The sequence below is a fragment of the Aspergillus pseudoviridinutans genome, assembly GCF_018340605.1.
Source record: "Aspergillus pseudoviridinutans IFM 55266 DNA, scaffold_1, whole genome shotgun sequence".
Classification (NCBI taxonomy): Eukaryota; Fungi; Ascomycota; class Eurotiomycetes; order Eurotiales; family Aspergillaceae; genus Aspergillus; species Aspergillus pseudoviridinutans.
The window spans coordinates 1,628,286-1,645,211 of record NW_025091281.1 but is presented as its reverse complement, the minus strand read 5'-3'; the positions used below and the strand labels follow the sequence as shown (position 1 = coordinate 1,645,211).

The window sequence follows — 16,926 nt, the reverse complement described above, 5'->3', positions numbered from 1 at the left end:
CCGTGCGCTGTTGGTCTTTGTTTGACCCGTCCCTCCGAGGAATTTGGGATCTTACCAAGCCCAGTAATGAGCCTCAACGCTGTTGGTTCATATTGACTTCCCCAAAGCCAACATTGCTGTCGCTTGGACTGACACGTGGAACGACTTGGATGCAATGGCGCAGAATGAGAGAACCCGATAGGATTTGTTGAGCAAAAATGAGCCAAAATAACCCGAGATGTGGTCCTGTTGTGAATCAGGCTGGTGGCCCATTCGTTTTCTTGTAGCTCTGAGCTGCCACGATCTGAATGCCGGCTTCGGGATTTGAGCTAGAGTTCAATCCTTGACCAGTGGGCACCAGTGCTTGCGCATGAGATAGTTGTTGTAGATGGCTTCTTTGTGATGTCTTTCAATGTATCCGGCGAATCGGAACGTTCCCAAAACAGAGTTGAGTCATGCACGGTCAGTTGATCGTAGAGTTTCCAAAGACTGGTAACCAAGAACCCATATTGGGCGAAGCTTAGTATGGACCGAAGTATGTCAATACGCCGTTGTGCTGGGCAACAACCAACAGACGTGGTATTGGATCAGACTTCACCAGGTAGAGTTGAACTGCCTGTGAGACTGTAGAACAATATTGTACCCAGGCTAGGAAAAGGACGGAATAGACCGTAAGATTGTGCTCAGCTCCCAGGGCATAACTGACGTATCTTGAATTACTATGTATGCAAAGTAAATGAAGCCCGCACCATGTCAACTAAAAATGAACGTGATGGATCTGCGGCGTACGAATTCGGATGCTATTTGTTTCGCCAGACTCCCCAACACCAAGCCCTGCGCTAATTGACCCGACCATATCCTAAATAAAACCGACTGACCGAAAGCCGTGTATAACAAAGATACTAAGTCTCCTTGTCTTCTTGGCACTTCCTTCGCTTGCCTTTAGGCGGAGCCTCGAGCTGCGTCCTCTTGTAGGTCACCGTTCGAGTCACAACGTGTCTCACACTAACTCGGCCGCTTGCACTCCGCGGCGCCTCAAAATAGCGCAGCTTCCAATCTGACGGAGAAAAAGGCGAGCGAATTGTAGTCGCACTCTGAGGAGACTCCGTTGTCGGTGAATACCTCAATGTCTGCGGTATCCGCAAGCGCCGCAAGGACGTTGGGTCTTTTCTCGGCTGAGATGCCGGTGCTGTGAACGGAGTGGGCGGCGGAAGTGAAGCGGTAGCAGATCGGACGGGGTCATTGAAGACGAAAGAGCCGCTGACTGCACTGGTAGGCTGTGATGTCGGAGAGTGGGCAGGTCTGTCGAAAGGGAACTTCGGGAAGCTCACTCCAGCGCTGGTAGGGCTGGAGAATACGGGGGTGAACGCTTTGAGGAACTCTGTATAAGCCGCAGGAGGCGTGATGGGCGTGGAAATGCCATCCTCTTGCTTCACTCCATCCGATAGACTCGACGAGGATTCATTGTGAAGCTCGGAAGGGAACTTTGTAGTAATTTTGGGTGTCTTTAACGGATGCAGAATCGGTTTTGCGGAAGGCATCTTGAAATTCACCCAGAGGAAACGAACTTTATGGGAGCCTCCTCAGAACAGTCGTCAGCACCGTCGACCGAAGATGCCAGTCCCGCGACTGTTGAGATGTCGTGCGTGGCAGTAGTTATACAATATGATATAGACGGCGCTTAGGACTGGAAGGTACAAAACGCCAGGAGGTTTTGTGGTAGCAATGGCTACAACAAGTCTGATAGGAAAGGGACAGAAAAATGGAAGAGGGAGTCAAGATATGAGCAGCTCTTAGGAAGGTAATGCGCTCCTTTTGATCCCTGACTGCCCGCAACGACAGAGATCGAAGGACGTGGAGTGAGATTTATCTGCAGCCTGGAAACTTGGGCACTCGAATGCCTGTAAGATACGTCGTATTGTTGCGCGAAACCGTAACAGTACGATACAGATACAAACTGCTGTAAAGTTTCCTGTCAGCTATCACGCGCTAAACCCAATCTAGCACTCTCAGCCCGAAGTGAGCGGCTGCGCTGCTGGACAACACAAGACCGCCTCTGCAAGTCAGAAGACGATGCTTTGGGTTGGAAAGCTCTCACTCACTTGTTTGCAGGAGGTAGTGGCGATCTTCCCGAGGAGAGGTCTTTAGACCAAGGTGTGAACGTTTCAATGAGGAGAATGAGGATGAAGTAGAGGGGTTCTTTTCACGAGCTGGCAATTGAGCTTCAAGCACCCTCTCAAGGACAATTGATGGGCAACGATTTTTGTTAGACCAGTATACGCTCCTCCTGCTCTTATATATTCTTCTTTTCGTCATGTTTACGCCATGGGCATGTGTTGTTCAACCCTTCCCAGCTGAATGAATCCTTCGCATTGTCGCGCGCTACCAGAATCAACCCTCTAAAACCTCCTCGCGCTGTTGACCCCCTGCGAACATAAGCATACTACTAACCTAGAGACGCTTAACTCACTCTACTCAAAAGCCACTTTGGGTTTGCCCTCCTATTGCCATCCCTGGTTCGCTCGGCGTCAACGCACGCGGGGTCTGCTGGCGGCTCGCCCACGGAAATTGCCCCTCCTTGAATCAGCAAAGTCGCTTAACGCACATTTAGCTGACAGGCTGGTTTGAACCTCCGAGTTAGATTCCTCTTTCCCATCAACTTCTCCCTAATGATTCCGTAACTAGCAGTCTGCTCCGGGACTTGCGACCCTTGTCGTTCCACCCCTACGCAGGAAAATACAGCGGCTGCATGTATGGCCGGCGCTTCCGAGATTCTTCAACAACCCCTCATTCTCATGAGCGTGCAGAATTGCAGACAGCTTCGCTTGTTGCCATGGAGAAATCTGCAAAAGACGCCGTTTGCAACAGATCTTCGTCGGTTCTTCTGCACTGCTACGTCTTGGCGGACTGATGAGGGTTTCGCACTAATTCTTGCAGAATCGCGTCGATTCGACAGCTTGCTTCTGGAATCCTGGTCCTCTTCATCTCCCGACTGATACTTCAGGCTGAACGTTGACGCTTGAGTATGGAGTTCTCGAGGTTGCGACGACATGGTTGGATCACAGTTGATCGTCCCGTCTACGCGCACTGCAGTCACGAAATTTACAGATGGATGGACGAGCAGGCGCTGAGAAGACAGGCTTCCTAGCATGAATCTTGAACCTGATAGACACAGATGCTGACCAAGCCCAGCCCGCTTGGGAACGCACCCAAGTAACTTAGGTTAATGCGACGCGGTTATCGATCTGCCTATCTATCTAGTTCGGCCCGTCATGTATCAACAACATTTCCTATCAAACAAGTCACTCTGATGTCTCCTTGCAACGAGGCTCAGGACAGCCCTTCCTTGGTGTGAGAGCAGAGCCAAATGTCTCGGTAACTGCTCACACCAATTCAATTTCAGAGGTACTTTCGGTGGAATAGCTGAACTGGTGCTTTCTAGCGCTCGGGGCGATGTCAGGATTGAATCGGATAACTGACCACACTGCCCTTCAAATGAGAGCCTCTCTCAGCTGGACAGACCAGGAAAATCATACAGGTCTTGATCTGAAGGCAGCAGTAAACCTGAGCTGACTTTATCGAGCTTCGATGGAAATGTGGAGGTATTACAGCGATGCAAGGACACGATGGGAAAGCTCTTGAGTAGTCAAATGGTAGTGAGATGTCGACCCGGATCTTTGCACGCAGACCTGTTATTATTCCATCAGTCAGTTAAAAAGCCATTTAAGCAAAAGGTCGAATCAATGGAGGCGTCAGTCACGGCGAAGAAATCCAGTACCCTTCCATGATGGGACAGTGTAGTATTACAACAGGTCGCTCGAAAGGAAAACTCATGGACTTCTTGGGTATATCTTAGAGTCAATCTATCGCTATCCACCAAGAGCGCCCTCTATTATCTCAAAACAAAGAGCTAAGATCATGGGGAAAGTCGCTACTCTTTTATCTTGACCATGACTCTACCGATAGCCGGAAAACATCGAGGCGAATGTCTTCCAAACCGGTTCCCTATGGTCAGTTGCCTAGTTTCCACGACTTCTATATCTTTTGCGACTAATATCTTCCCCCCGTCCTCCTACACGCTGTTATCGGTCTCACCGCCGTCTGGTACTACATTTTCCGCGAAGACTGTGCCCTGAATCACCTACCAATGTTTGTGTCATGCTTGCCCTAGACTGTCATTAAAAGCAAGCCTCTGGCAATCGCGCTCCTATTAATGTGTGTTAGGCTATATTCATTGCACTACTCCTCATACTAGCATACTGTAGAACACAAGCATTGCAGCTGAGGGAGGCAGGTGCGGATGGTGACATTTGAGCTTTCCCCAAACTGCTCTTTCCATAACTGTTCATCCCAGAGGTCAATAACAGCTGTTTCTGAAGTTTTCTAACTTTCTTAGCATCACCATCACCATCACCATCATCATAATCATAATCACCATCACAACTACGAACTACTACACAATGCCCTGGGCGTGGGCGCAAAACGCCGTGCTGATCATCGAGTTGGTGGGTGCGGGGGTCATCCTCCTGCACTTCGGGGTGAAGAGGGGGAGGGCAGCGAGGGAGACCTGGGATAGGGAGGAGGGCAAGCCTGTGCTGCTGCGACTGAGGAGCGCGGCGTGGACGTTCGTCCAGACAGTCGCCAGCCTCGATGCGGCCCGGGAGGGGGCAGGGGCAAGGTGGGGGAGATGGGGCGGGGGCAGAGGGGGAAGCGGAGGCAGCGGGGGCAGCGGGGCCATCGGGGTGTAGACGGGGTTGAGAGAGGAAGAGGAGGGGAGAGGGGGGAGGGGGGAGGGGGTCGGACCAGTCCACCGGTGCCTTGGGGGGGCACCGGTGCCTCGACTGGGGGGCCCCACACCAGCGTCGAGTTCACACTTCTGCGCAGTGCTGGTGACGAGTACCTGTTCGCTGGGGAACAGAGAAACCAAGATGAACTCACAAACAACAAGCAACTTCATGGATAAAGCAGTCATTGGACCCGCCACATACAAAACACATGCATTGCTTCTCAACCCAAGGACCCGATTTTCTCGATGCAGAACAGTCACCGAGATAGAGAATGCGAGCTTCGACTCCCTGAAGCATACGACGTTCTGCTGTGTCTCTATTGAGCTGCCATTCGAATTTCCCTTCTGGACTGCGGATTCGACTGAAACGAGTTGCCGCCAGTTTCTACCCTTGCAAAGCTGTATGAAGAACCATCAGCCTTTTTTCCAACTCGGAGAATAAAACAATCGTCCATGCCTTCACGAACCCGAGGAGAAATCAATCGAGCCCATTGCCACCATCCAAAGTCAGAAACCTCCAGGTGCCGTTGAAAATCAGATCTGCTATAGAGCTTTGGCGATACCTCACAATTCGACCACCACAATCCGTACACCTAGGATGTCATTAGCCCAGACCGGTGGCCGCGATCCAGTATTATGTTATTCGCGAAGACTGTGTTCCTAATGAACTGCTTCGTACCATGTCAACGCTTGCGCCATGCTTGCTGTGGACTGGCATCAAAAGCGATCCCTTGACAGGCGCGCACCTGTCAAGGTGTGTCAGGCTATACTCATCGCGCTACTCATCGCACTAGCAAGTCGGAATCTTCGGCGTGCATGTCTTGCGACATCTGAATAATACGTCGATTATCTTGCATAGTCACGGGGTGATGAGTCGGATATATTTCCGCAAGCAAAGCCACTATCCAATATTTCCAAATGTCTCGTTCCCTTCATATTGAAATGGGATTCTTCTGCATTGAGCCTCTCTGGCAATGCAACCGAATCAACACGACGATGGGAGATTGAAAAACATGTAGCCCCCACTTATGTACCTAAGAAGAATTAGCCATTGTTTGGTTTACGGTTCAAGACAGGATCATCTTATTTGATATGTCGATGGTTGGACCCGTAGGTTGATCGCTTGTAGAATAAGAAAGGAAGCTGCGGGAGGCTTCTTGCGCGCAGTTGATCCGTTCACTGCAAGACTGTCACGGTGGTAAAACCCCTGAATAACATATTGAGAACGTTCTCCTACTGGAATTAAGAAGGGTGAACCTAAGAACTAAAAGAGCTAGATACTAATAGTAATAGAAGAAGGTAAGGAAATCTATGACCATGAAGCTTGACCAAAGTATGCAGATGATGAGAAAGCGGTAGCCATTTATGCCTCAGCTCACCCATAGTAAATGCTACCTTATAGCTATTCTGTCCAGGCTTCCTGAGGCTATCTAAGTGTTGTTTGGATTACCTAAGTAGTTCCTAAGGCCTCATTTATTCAATACTGGTTTGAATCCTCTGATTGCGTCTAAAAGACCCTCGAATCCTCGCACTGATTCTGTGAAACCTGAGATGTTCACCCCTCCTTAAGGTTTTCCTAGGGAAAATGTTTTTAGTATGATTTCTACTCAAAAACCTCCTAATATCTACGTAATCAGACACTGAGCAAGACGTAATACACCATGATGACCATGGAATGGAATGGGTTTAGGTACTTAAGGTCAGCGCAACCTCCCATTGTGTTGACCAGTTCTCAACCTGTACTTGCTACTATGCTTATCCTGCAATATGCCTCTGATCGGTTACAAGAGACAGCACTTCAAAACTTTAATGAAAATTGCCAGTTCAGTACAACTGGACACAGTACGAACCCTTAATGCGCAAAGTCCAGCATCTCTCTACTGTCTCCCTGTTGAGTTGATCTGCCACATCTGTCAATATCTTCCTATCGCTGAGACCTTCTGTCTGATGATCAGCTGTGCTCGCTTCTGGTATGCAAGAACCGGTATTCAAGCTTTTGTCCGTGTGCAACAGAAGTTGGATGCAACAGCCTGCAATAGCTGGTGGCTTACTGAAGCACGTTTTCATATCCTCCGCCTGATGGAATTTGATAAACGTTTTGGGAAAGGCATCAGGTCTTTTTGTTGCTGGGCGTGTATGGAGACTCACAGAAAATCATATTTTTGGCCCTCGCAGGCGCAGAGACCTGTCAATTTGAAGTTCTCAATTGAAGAACAAAGGGTAAACTGCTCAGATGCTGTTACCCGCGTCTGCGGATATCGACGCAGGAGTATCTGGGTTGGCATGTGCCATGAAATGACATTTGTTGAGCTCCGGAATCTAGTGCGTGGAATGGAGACTTGCAAAGAGAAAGTTGGCTCATCTATTATGATCCCTGCTGGCGGCTGCTTTTCAGAGCATGTGGAGTTGAATCTAAAGACCATGCATATCTTATCCCGGTTCTACCTTGGCAGACTCTCAGATCTTGGGCCGGTTGGCTTTAAACATCTATGTCGGAATGCAGGGCTTCCAATATGTCCACACTGGAGAACTCATACGCTTGCAAAGTATTTCTTCCGACCTATGAGTCCAGGTAGTGTCCGTCAATGCCTTTACTGTGGGGCAGAATTCTATGTGACAATCACCTCCGATGGATTGATTGAGCTCCATATCTCTCGCTATGTTGGCAACCTTGCATCAGGGCGTTCTCCCGTATGGCTTACGGCATCATATGGATCTGTCGACCATGCCTTCCTTGATCATTGCCGGGCATTTGCAGACTGGTTGGACAGCATGTATAATCCACAAACTGGTGCAGTGTATAACGGAGGCCAATTTGAGATATTCACGCCAGCTCGAAAACCAAGGTACAGCTTCCGTTCGACTGAACCATAGCCAAGATGGATACAACCGAGGATGCAGGAACCGGTCTGGATGACGACAAGTGAGCTGAGCTGGGATACTCAACATAGGAATCAGTGTTAGGAGATTCTTGGTTTTTAACCTTAATGGGATTTGCTGTTCTTCATTTTGAACTCTGTACAAGCACTGGTCTCAAACAACGAATCGTCAAGGCAAGCTAGCGAGGAAACAATAGTTCTGAATATTAGCTCGGGTTGAGCAAGATGACGGAGCCAGCGTACGTACCATTGATCTCGTTCTTCTAGCCTGGGGAATTTCGGGCCATTTCTCTGTTATTTAGCTTATCTTGGTTTGTTGGGATAAATAAGCGCCAGGTGTTCCAGATCATTCATGTTACTCTATTAGATGGACAGATGCTCTACCTTTTGATGTGACAACCATATTCCTATCAATCTGATAGATAGCGCTCTGTCAGACGAGGCGTAAACTGCTGTGGTCTTTTGAGTAGGGGAAGTGGTCGGGGATATAGTGACATTGCATACAAACATAACATCAATCACTCATAAAGCAAAGCATCAAAACAACAGAATCATATCCCCACTGGATATCATTCACAAAGCAGAAAATCAGCAACACCAATGACTCCACAACCATTTCCATGTGAGAGGAAATGACTGCATATGAGTTTGCGCCTTGAGAATTAACCCCGCAAGTCCTTTGCCAACCTCGCCAGAAAAAAGTGCTTGTCATGTCCCTCACTGTCCTGCAGGATATAACTCGACAGCACCAGGAAAGAGTGGAATAGGAGACTCTGTGTGACGAACAGAATGGAACGCCGATGTTGCTTCGGATTCTCTCGGAATCGTGAGCACGATCGGTTACCCGACTGGAACGTCGTGTCGATGTGCCGCGCGTGGTCCGCAGAATCTCCAAGTTGGTAGTCAAGTGGCACGAGTCCCGTCAAGGGATTCTCGGCCGTCATGAGACTCAATCTCGTGTGAGAACGGAAAAGAAACGCAAGGAAACACACATCTTCCAATTCAGATCAGCAGATAGTGCCAGCCATTCCGCTGCATCACGTCCCGCCAGTGGACCTGTTGTTTCTTGATCTCTCTCATGCCTGACCCTGTGCCGTTGCTCTCTGGAGATGCAGACCTCTCGATCTTGGGCACGGGACTGCCCGACGATGCTGAAGATGACGACGTTTCCTCTGGCGTATAGTAGCCGTCGGTCGGCTCGTCGGTAAGTCGCCAGACCTCCTGCAGTAGTCGATACATGCGGCCAAAGCTGCCCAGGTCGGCGTGATCGCCTAGCAGGGAGGCGCGCTCGGCCAGCACAGCTCGGAAATGGCTTGTCGGCGCAGAGAATGCACCCGTGATCAACAGGGGCCAGACAAGGGAGCGGTCGAAGCCATTGGGGCCGGTGGGGATATAGTTCAAGGTGTTTGCGACTGCTGCAACCAAGTTGAGGTTACTTGGCTGGTTGCGGTCAAAGCCGGGGACCAGGCTGCAGAGATAGATTCTGGCCGCGATGCGGAAGACCGTCGTCATGTTCTTCGTCAGAACCTCGGGGCGAATGGCTCCTGTAGCGGGTGAAAACGGATGCTCCAGGGTTTGATCCACCGGTTCGGTAAACTCCAGTTGTCGTCCGAGAGCGGACACATGCGAACACACGGCCATTGCGTCTACGCGACCTTCGGTCTTCAACGCGTCCAGACAGGTGATCTCCGAGATGAGGTACATGACACGGTCGTCGCAGCCCATGAGCTCCCTCAGACCAGATGACGAGCCACTAAGATGCTTGGCACGATAGGTGTGGGCGAATTGGGGTGTCCTCCCTTGCATTGTGGAACCCAGGATATCGATCCACGATGTTAGTGTCATGCTGAAAGGAGGCAGTAAGTACGGGTTTCCATCAGGGACCGCTGTCGGGAGACCGAGCCTGTTGACCAGATTGGACGCGGCTTGAAAGTGGTCGAACCAAGGGATGTCAGGAAGATAGTCATCCGCGGGACCGACGGAACAGTGGAAGAAAATCATAGCAAGCGTGGCATCCAGGATCTCTTCATGGTTCACGTCCTCGCCGAGAGCCTGACATAGTTGAGAGACAGCTTCGAACCGGTGGCGCATGATGTCATGATCAATCTGCTCTCCGACGAATCCTTCGGTGGTCTTGAGGTGGATGGCGGCAACGCTGAGACAGCAGTGAAGGTAGCACTTATTGGTTTCCAACGCCTGCAGGATAGCCTGGGCCCGTGTGTGGCCCCGTTGATGCGCCTCTAGAACCGGAAAGATGATGCGCAAGACATTGTGGATGAAGTGGTCGAGTAGTGGACGATCATGGTCACTGACTGGAATATTTGACTGTAAAGTAGTGTACGTCTGCCCAATACTCTGCTCACAAATCGCCGGGTCAATACCTGACACATTCGGTGCTTGAGAGAAATATTCATCTTGTAACCACTCCTCGCCGGGGAATGTGGGAAGGGGCGCGCTTAACTGCGGAGCGGTAAAGGTGCTAAAGGTCGAGATCGAGGAATCATGGCGCAAGGGGACGTCATTGATAAAAGTCTGTCGTTCTGTCTTGACATCGATCTCGTATGGAGCGTAAGGTGCATACATCGTCTGGTTCAGACCGGGCGTCGGCAGATGTGATGAAAAGAGATCGTATGTCTCGGTGTAACCCGGGCGATTGAATTCGAATACCGGTGACAGGGGCGATGTGGCAGCCATATTGCGACTGCGAGCTAACGGGTCTATTGTAGCCCTACTGTTAGAGCAAAGACAAGTAAGTTGAGTGAAGGTTCAGTAGTCCTACCAGTCGCGGACCCATTACGCTCATTCATCTTCGTCTGCTTGATCTTATTCTTGATGCGCTCCTTTTGAAGCCTTCGCTGTTCGGCATTTCCCCACCAGATCGGACGCTTATATTCACATTTCACGCAGAGATTGCTGCAAGCACCGCAGGCTGGGTGCTTTTCATCACACTTCTTCCTGCGCAGTCGACATGTGAAACAGCCTAGACTCGTTAATAAGACGATCCGACCAGATAAAAACTGAAAAGATGATGCCAATGGAGCAACCAACCAGATCGAGAGCGCTTGTGCAGCTTGGCGGTCTTCTCTGGCGTCCCTACGGACACTCCTTCAGCGGGCGAGGGCGATTGGGTGGAATCGACCCTCTTGACGGCGTTCGAGGCCGAGGACTTCTTCCTTGACGCTACAGGCATTGTGCTAGCAGAGTTGTAGAAACACGTCTTTATCGGTATCGGTCGAAGTCGTTTGGTGCCGGTGAATGACGACGGGAATGACAGGACACAGGTCGCCTGGAGCTCTTGCTTGTCACACCGAGTATTAAGTCGCAAAGCTGAACCAGCAGCCTTTGCTATATCTATATTAGAGATAAGAAAAGAAAGGCGCGGCTATGCAAAGGACAAGGCGATGGTATAACTCTGACAAGGTAACAAGTAAACATCGGCCGTGACTCCGTGGGATTGATGAACCTTTAAAAGCAAAGTTCACACCCGACAGGCACGCCATGATGTTTCTATTTTGGAACGAGATAGCCGAGAGAGAGGACGGACTTGCAGTGGTGAACGCCTCGAGCGKGGGATGGCAGGGGAGATCATCTCTGGCGTAGTACACTAGCAGGGGGCATAAGCAAAACTAGCGGGAGAATTCCCTGCGCTGATAGTAAAGTGTTGGTCTGCGAAGTTAGCCAGAGCTAATTTTGGATAATTGTGATCATTCTGGGCATTTGCTGCCTCCAAATTGGCGCCCATGCACTGGATGATGCGGAGATGATTGGACTCTTCTTCCATGGCTGGGAAATTGATTGGATTTAGACTCATCTCAAGGTCTGTGCCCAACGAATCCATGCAGATATTGAGGGAAATTGGTGCAGCCATTATGCATGTTAATATGATAGTTTCCTTGATTCTTTGTTCATGATACAATGTCATTTTTTGGGTGAGAGATAACTTCGTATAGCGAAGGATGGCAGAATCAAAGCAGACTGTATGTCGACATTCTACTGTAGGCTCCTCCTGGTTGACACCACCAACCGGGAAGTGCTTCGCTAGCAATGACCAGCAGAAAGCAGAGTTATCGTCCTGTAGAAAAAGTATGACAAATTGCTCGTGATCTCGCTGATAATAAAACTCTATAGCCAATGAGACTCATAGCTCATCTGTTCTCGAGAAGTGGAATTAGCTCTAAACTTCAATCGCTTACCGGATATGGAAAGTGTAATAACAATCACGGTGTAGCATGAAAAGGAGACAACGCATATTGAGTCCAATCGTAGCATCCAGTGACGTCTTCCTGAATCCTGGGGACCTCCAGAGTTCAGAGGGGAAACCAGAGAGTGTTGGCAGAGCCAGCAGTCAAATTGACAAGCACCAATCGATGTCTCTTGACGAGAAGCCTAGAACACTAACAATGCACCATGAGACCAGGATGATTGCCTTAGTCCCACCAATCAGATACACAAACGGAGCGGACGAAATCAACAGAAAGTCGGGAAACACAGAATGACCAGAAAGGCTTTGCGGGGCTAACCTTAGCGGGATGAGCCAAGCTTCCTTGTACAACAGGTGATTGGCTAGAGGCTTCTATATTGGTGGACGCCATCGAGGGTTCAGCAGGATCGTGTTGTGCAGAGCGGGAAACCCGCAGCCAACCGTGCTGGGTGGATCGAGTCAGTGCTACACCAACAGAGTTTTGCCAAGATACTAATTTGTGATGAATCTGATGGTTGATAAAGTTGACTGACAGACCAACATGTAAAGTTGCCTTAATTAGTAACATTTAGCCGCCAAGCAGAAAGCCAAATGCCTGTTAATCTGTCAACCACTTGCTAATTTGTCCCATATCAGCTATCTTCGCAGAGATTACTATTAATAATTTTCCCACTGTTCCATGTTATTTCACAGTAATTAGTTGGGATTTCCTACACCCCATGTTCTTAGGTGATGATGGTTGGCTAATCCCGGAGTCTATCCGATGCGCATCTGTCAGTCAGGGAACTTTAGCTGTGGCTGGTCTGCACACTAGATCTCGAGTCACACCGTCACTCTTCGAGTCTTCGGAGTACTCCACAAACAATCCGCTTGTTTGTATAGAGCCCGGTGTATGTGAACCGACTTCTCTTCCCACTTCAACATTCTCGTAGCTTGAGTTACATACTCTTTAGGATTCAATACATTTCATTATCTTCCTCTCCCCTTTTACCACCTCCAAGAAGTCAAGTTAGTCAACATTCAAATATCATCCTTCCCACTGGCCCCCCGTCGTCACCTGCCCGTGAAGTTTCTTATCACATTCCTGCAGCTGCAGATCTAATTGGAGTGATTTAGTGCAATAATTGTCGGCGATAATTAGCGTCAAGGCCAATCGTAGACTGGAGTGGCCGATCACGGTCCTGCAGGATCCCCTGTCAGTAGCACATGCCAAGATGTGACAAATACCTTACGGAGTTACATATGGGAAGTACACTACCTAAATCGGTATAAGCCCATCAGAAAAGGACTGCCCGTCCTATCTCTGGTACTACGATCATCGCGACTTGCTCTGTCAAACACAAATCAATATGACAGTATCTTATGAGCATTTGGCTGTCTTTGCGACCAACCGTTAATCCAACATAGTTGAGTCCAACGACGGATTTATTAATCCATTATGTGACAATGTGACAATAGCACCATCGAATGTCAGCGCTAACCACTCCCCGCAGCTTAACTTTCGAAAGCTGGGAGTAGATGCTTAGTTACTCTGGGCCAGTTCCCCGTGTTGAAATCGGAGCCCATGTTCTCTCCTCAATGCAGCTAATTAATCAGGCTTATTGTTATTTATAGCGAAATTATTCCTGGAAGAGGAATTTACTGCTCAACCCTTCCTTCTGCCCATTTGGGTATGCACGCTCAGATCTATTCCCCTCATTGTGGGCGGATACCACCTGACGATGTACTCAACGGTTATCACATCAACTCTTCCAGCTCTGGGTTCAATGTAGAGGATAGAGCCAAAGTGCTGGTCTCCTTCACTTGTCTTCCAAATAGTCTACGAAGCACACTGTGTGTTCTCCTTGCGTTGAAAGAGTTGCGGCGTACAGAACATCTTGAGATAACTCTGTATATACTTTCATATTCTTACTTTCCGGGTGAATCAGCCTATTTCTCATCATCATACACTGGAGAGCGATCATAGCTCGAAACCTTAAGCGGCATGAACTGTCGCTGCAGTAAAGACCTTGCATTGATAGTCTGCCATGTGCTCTCAACGTCCTTCGCCCTAGACTCTGAGAGGACCCTTCTAGAAATCCGGATCTTCGTCTTGCCTTCGTCGCTAAGCGCCAGCTGTAAACTTAACTCTCGCTCTATGATTTCGTCTTAAGCCACGAGCAATTCCCCTCGAATCCTTAAGCGCCCACAATATCTGTGAGTTTCAGCCTCGACTTATCCAAAATAGAAGTAAATACTGCTTCTCTTGTCTCAAGAGCCGAGCCTCACACTTGAGTCATTGGCGATGCATCCCTATCGTTCGAAGCATGATCTGGCCTGGGTGTATGCAATGACGTGGTATCTAAACATATCTCAAGGCAGACTTGCCTCAGCCTGCTATCACGTTGTGTCTGCATGGCGAAGCCCCGGTTAGTGTCAAAGGCAGTTGCGTGTGGATCATCTCAGGCACTCTCTCGACTCTGTCATAGGTTAAGTGCGCCTGAGCTTTGTATGACGCTCTTTTTGTTCTTTCCAAATCTGCATGAAGGTGACATGGGCGAGTCTCAGGACAAGAGACCCAGAGGGCCAGTCACACGTATTGTGGAAGAGTAAGAGTCTTTGTAGATACTAGAGGCATTGTCCTGTCCGTGCTTAAGCTTGTAGCCTTCATAGCCGATTATGTGTCCGGATGTCAAAGTGATCAGTATGCTCGTAAATACATGGCAGCACTGAAACAAGTTGATGTGGATCGAGCAAAATATATAATGACGTAAGACCGGCGGGATGTAGTCAATTCTCAAGATAAAAGTCTCAAATGCATTGTTTCGAATTCCGCTATAATTGCTGAAGAGGTCAGTAGTTCTCTGTGTAGGTGATGTAAAACCATGTTTGATGTAGAAAGGCATGTTGATAACAACATGGTGCGAGCTTGGGGCTCACACATGCAGCATGTTTAAGCTTACCGTCAATCGCGGCTGATCTCTCCGCTTCTCGATGATTCCTACTTCCGGCAATCCAGCATTATCTTCCGCGAGACTCCCGCCATCACTCCTCTCATCCGAGCCCAGGATCTGCGATAGCATGTATCTGTGGTCGCCATGTTACGTTCACCGATAGCCCGTGCTATATTCCGCAGCGCTACAGCGCGATCAACAATCCCGTCTTCGTCGCAGTCGGCCTCGCGTTTTGCGGTCCCTATCCTCGATTCTTCCTACTTCTCCGGCCAAACATTCCGATACCCACGTTTTCCTTCTGCAACACTTGGACTCACCTCAAGGACCTTCAAACCTTCTTCGCAGACTTTTCGCTTTCCCAACAGATACCTCTCCTCGTCGGCCAGGCTATCCTACAGATACGGCGGTGATAGATATCGGCGATTTGATGGCCTCAGTCGCGGAACGCTTTTTCAGCGATTGTTGACAAATGCGAGGCCATACCACTTTGTCATAATTGGCGTAGTGATCGGCGGTATCTATACCAGCAATGTCGAAACGGTGGAGGTGAGCTTGCTCTTTTGTCTTCGATAACCAGTCCAGTGTGATTTCTGAGGATACTTGGAGGATGGAAATTGAATGGCGCCCAATCATTCGTTGTCTAGTACCTCATTTCTGACGCCTTTTCTCCCAGATGACCGGCCGCCGACGATTCAACTGTGTCTCCTCTCAGCAGGAACTAAAAATGGGTCAACAGAGCTATGAAGAGGTTTTGAGGTCAACACGCGGGAAGATTCTCCCCGAGAATCATCCGCTGACCATCATGGTAAACCGCGTGCTCCGCAGACTGATACCGCAAGCGCCAATTGAAGGCGCAGATTGGAGAGTTCATGTCATCAAAGATGACGGCATGGTCAATGCTTTTGTTTTGCCTGGGTATGCATGCCCTTCAACATCACGGCCTGTTGTCGTATGCCACTGACCCTACACACAGTGGGAAAGTATTTGTCTATACAGGCATCCTGCCAATTTGCAAAGACGAGGACGGGCTTGCAGCTGTGTTGGGCCACGAAATTGCTCACGTTGTCGCGCATCACCCAGCAGAACGCATGAGCAACAACATCCTGACAGTTGGAGCAGTATTAATTATCTCCCTGCTATTTGACATTTCAGGCCAGATTCCTTCGCTACTGCTCAACTTAATGTACAGCTTGCCTAATTCGAGGACACAAGAGGTAAGACTTGCTTCCCTGCCCCGCAGATGACCCGTACGCTGACTACTTTCTAGGCTGAGGCAGACAATATTGGCTTGAGTATGGTTATCAATGATGAAAGATTGTGTATTTAATGCTAATCTGGACTAGTGATGATGTCAAAAGCTTGCTTCGATCCTGAGGCCGCTGTCGGACTGTAAGTCATTACCCCTGGTCCACTGCATTTATGACAGAAGTATTGTCGACTTTGATATGCGCGGCTCACATATCTTCACAGTTGGGCGCGTATGCAGAAAGCAGAGCAGGAGACACCGCCTCAATTTCTGTCAACACACCCTTCGGTAATACTCAACCCGCCATGAGTCTTGCAGTACCGTGATCTGACCTTTCTAACAGAGCTACAACCGCATGGAATCAATCCGTGGATGGTAAGACCTCCGACTTCCACCGTCCTCTGAGGTGTGCTGACGAAGTTCTAGGCTAGGGAAGGCCGAGGAAATCTATGAAGATAGTGGATGTAGTACCCTGGGAAACTACAGTAAGTGCTCCTAACAAACCAGTCGCTCATCCTGGGGCTTGACTAAACAATAATCTTCAGTGCCAGGATTTCGCCAAGCTTCAAACGACTTCTACAGATGGTGAGCGATTGTTACTGGGATGACCTGGGTTGTATTATAGGATATAATCTTACGTATAATTATGAAATCACGACTCATGCAAATTAATTATAATTGCCAGGATAAGTCATCTGTATGAGTCCAAGTATTATTGTATGTCCCAAAAAGGAAATGCCCTAGCCCCTCCAGATGCAAACCAGCCAAACACCCGCCGCCGCCTGACCGTCTCGAAAGCTCCATCAAAAATTCCCGGAGCAGCACGTAGCTTGTGTGATAGCACTGTCTTGCTTTCTTCTTCCTCTTCCAGTTTTCTGTCTGCTTCGAGGGGAAGCTTTCTT

The 16,926-nt window shown here is 49.1% G+C and overlaps 4 protein-coding genes across 4 annotated transcripts; 1 reads left to right on the top strand and 3 right to left on the bottom strand.

The window, feature by feature from the left end:
* Positions 1–881: 881 nt before the first annotated feature.
* Positions 882–1,520, bottom strand: Asppvi_000580 (uncharacterized protein; the record flags this gene model as incomplete). Its single annotated transcript, XM_043296889.1, has 1 exon — positions 882–1,520. One exon carries the CDS (start codon positions 1,518–1,520, stop codon positions 882–884), a length of 639 nt encoding a protein of 212 aa, XP_043152824.1.
* A 2,912-nt stretch (positions 1,521–4,432) lies between these two features.
* Positions 4,433–4,936, bottom strand: Asppvi_000579 (uncharacterized protein; the record flags this gene model as incomplete). The annotated part of the gene is made up of 1 exon (XM_043296888.1): positions 4,433–4,936. One exon carries the CDS (start codon positions 4,934–4,936, stop codon positions 4,433–4,435), a length of 504 nt encoding a protein of 167 aa, XP_043152823.1.
* A 3,710-nt stretch (positions 4,937–8,646) lies between these two features.
* On the bottom strand, positions 8,647–10,834 carry Asppvi_000578 (Zn(II)2Cys6 transcription factor; the record flags this gene model as incomplete). The annotated part of the gene is made up of 3 exons (XM_043296887.1): positions 8,647–10,361; positions 10,424–10,624; positions 10,693–10,834. The coding sequence occupies 3 exons, from the start codon at positions 10,832–10,834 to the stop codon at positions 8,647–8,649; spliced, it is 2,058 nt and encodes a 685-aa protein (XP_043152822.1).
* A 4,088-nt stretch (positions 10,835–14,922) lies between these two features.
* Asppvi_000577 (M48 family metallopeptidase) lies at positions 14,923–16,613 on the top strand (the record flags this gene model as incomplete). Its single annotated transcript, XM_043296886.1, has 9 exons — positions 14,923–15,324; positions 15,452–15,693; positions 15,752–15,992; positions 16,046–16,070; positions 16,122–16,167; positions 16,249–16,312; positions 16,368–16,399; positions 16,451–16,509; positions 16,570–16,613. The coding sequence occupies 9 exons, from the start codon at positions 14,923–14,925 to the stop codon at positions 16,611–16,613; spliced, it is 1,155 nt and encodes a 384-aa protein (XP_043152821.1).
* Between the last annotated feature and the right edge of the window lie 313 nt (positions 16,614–16,926).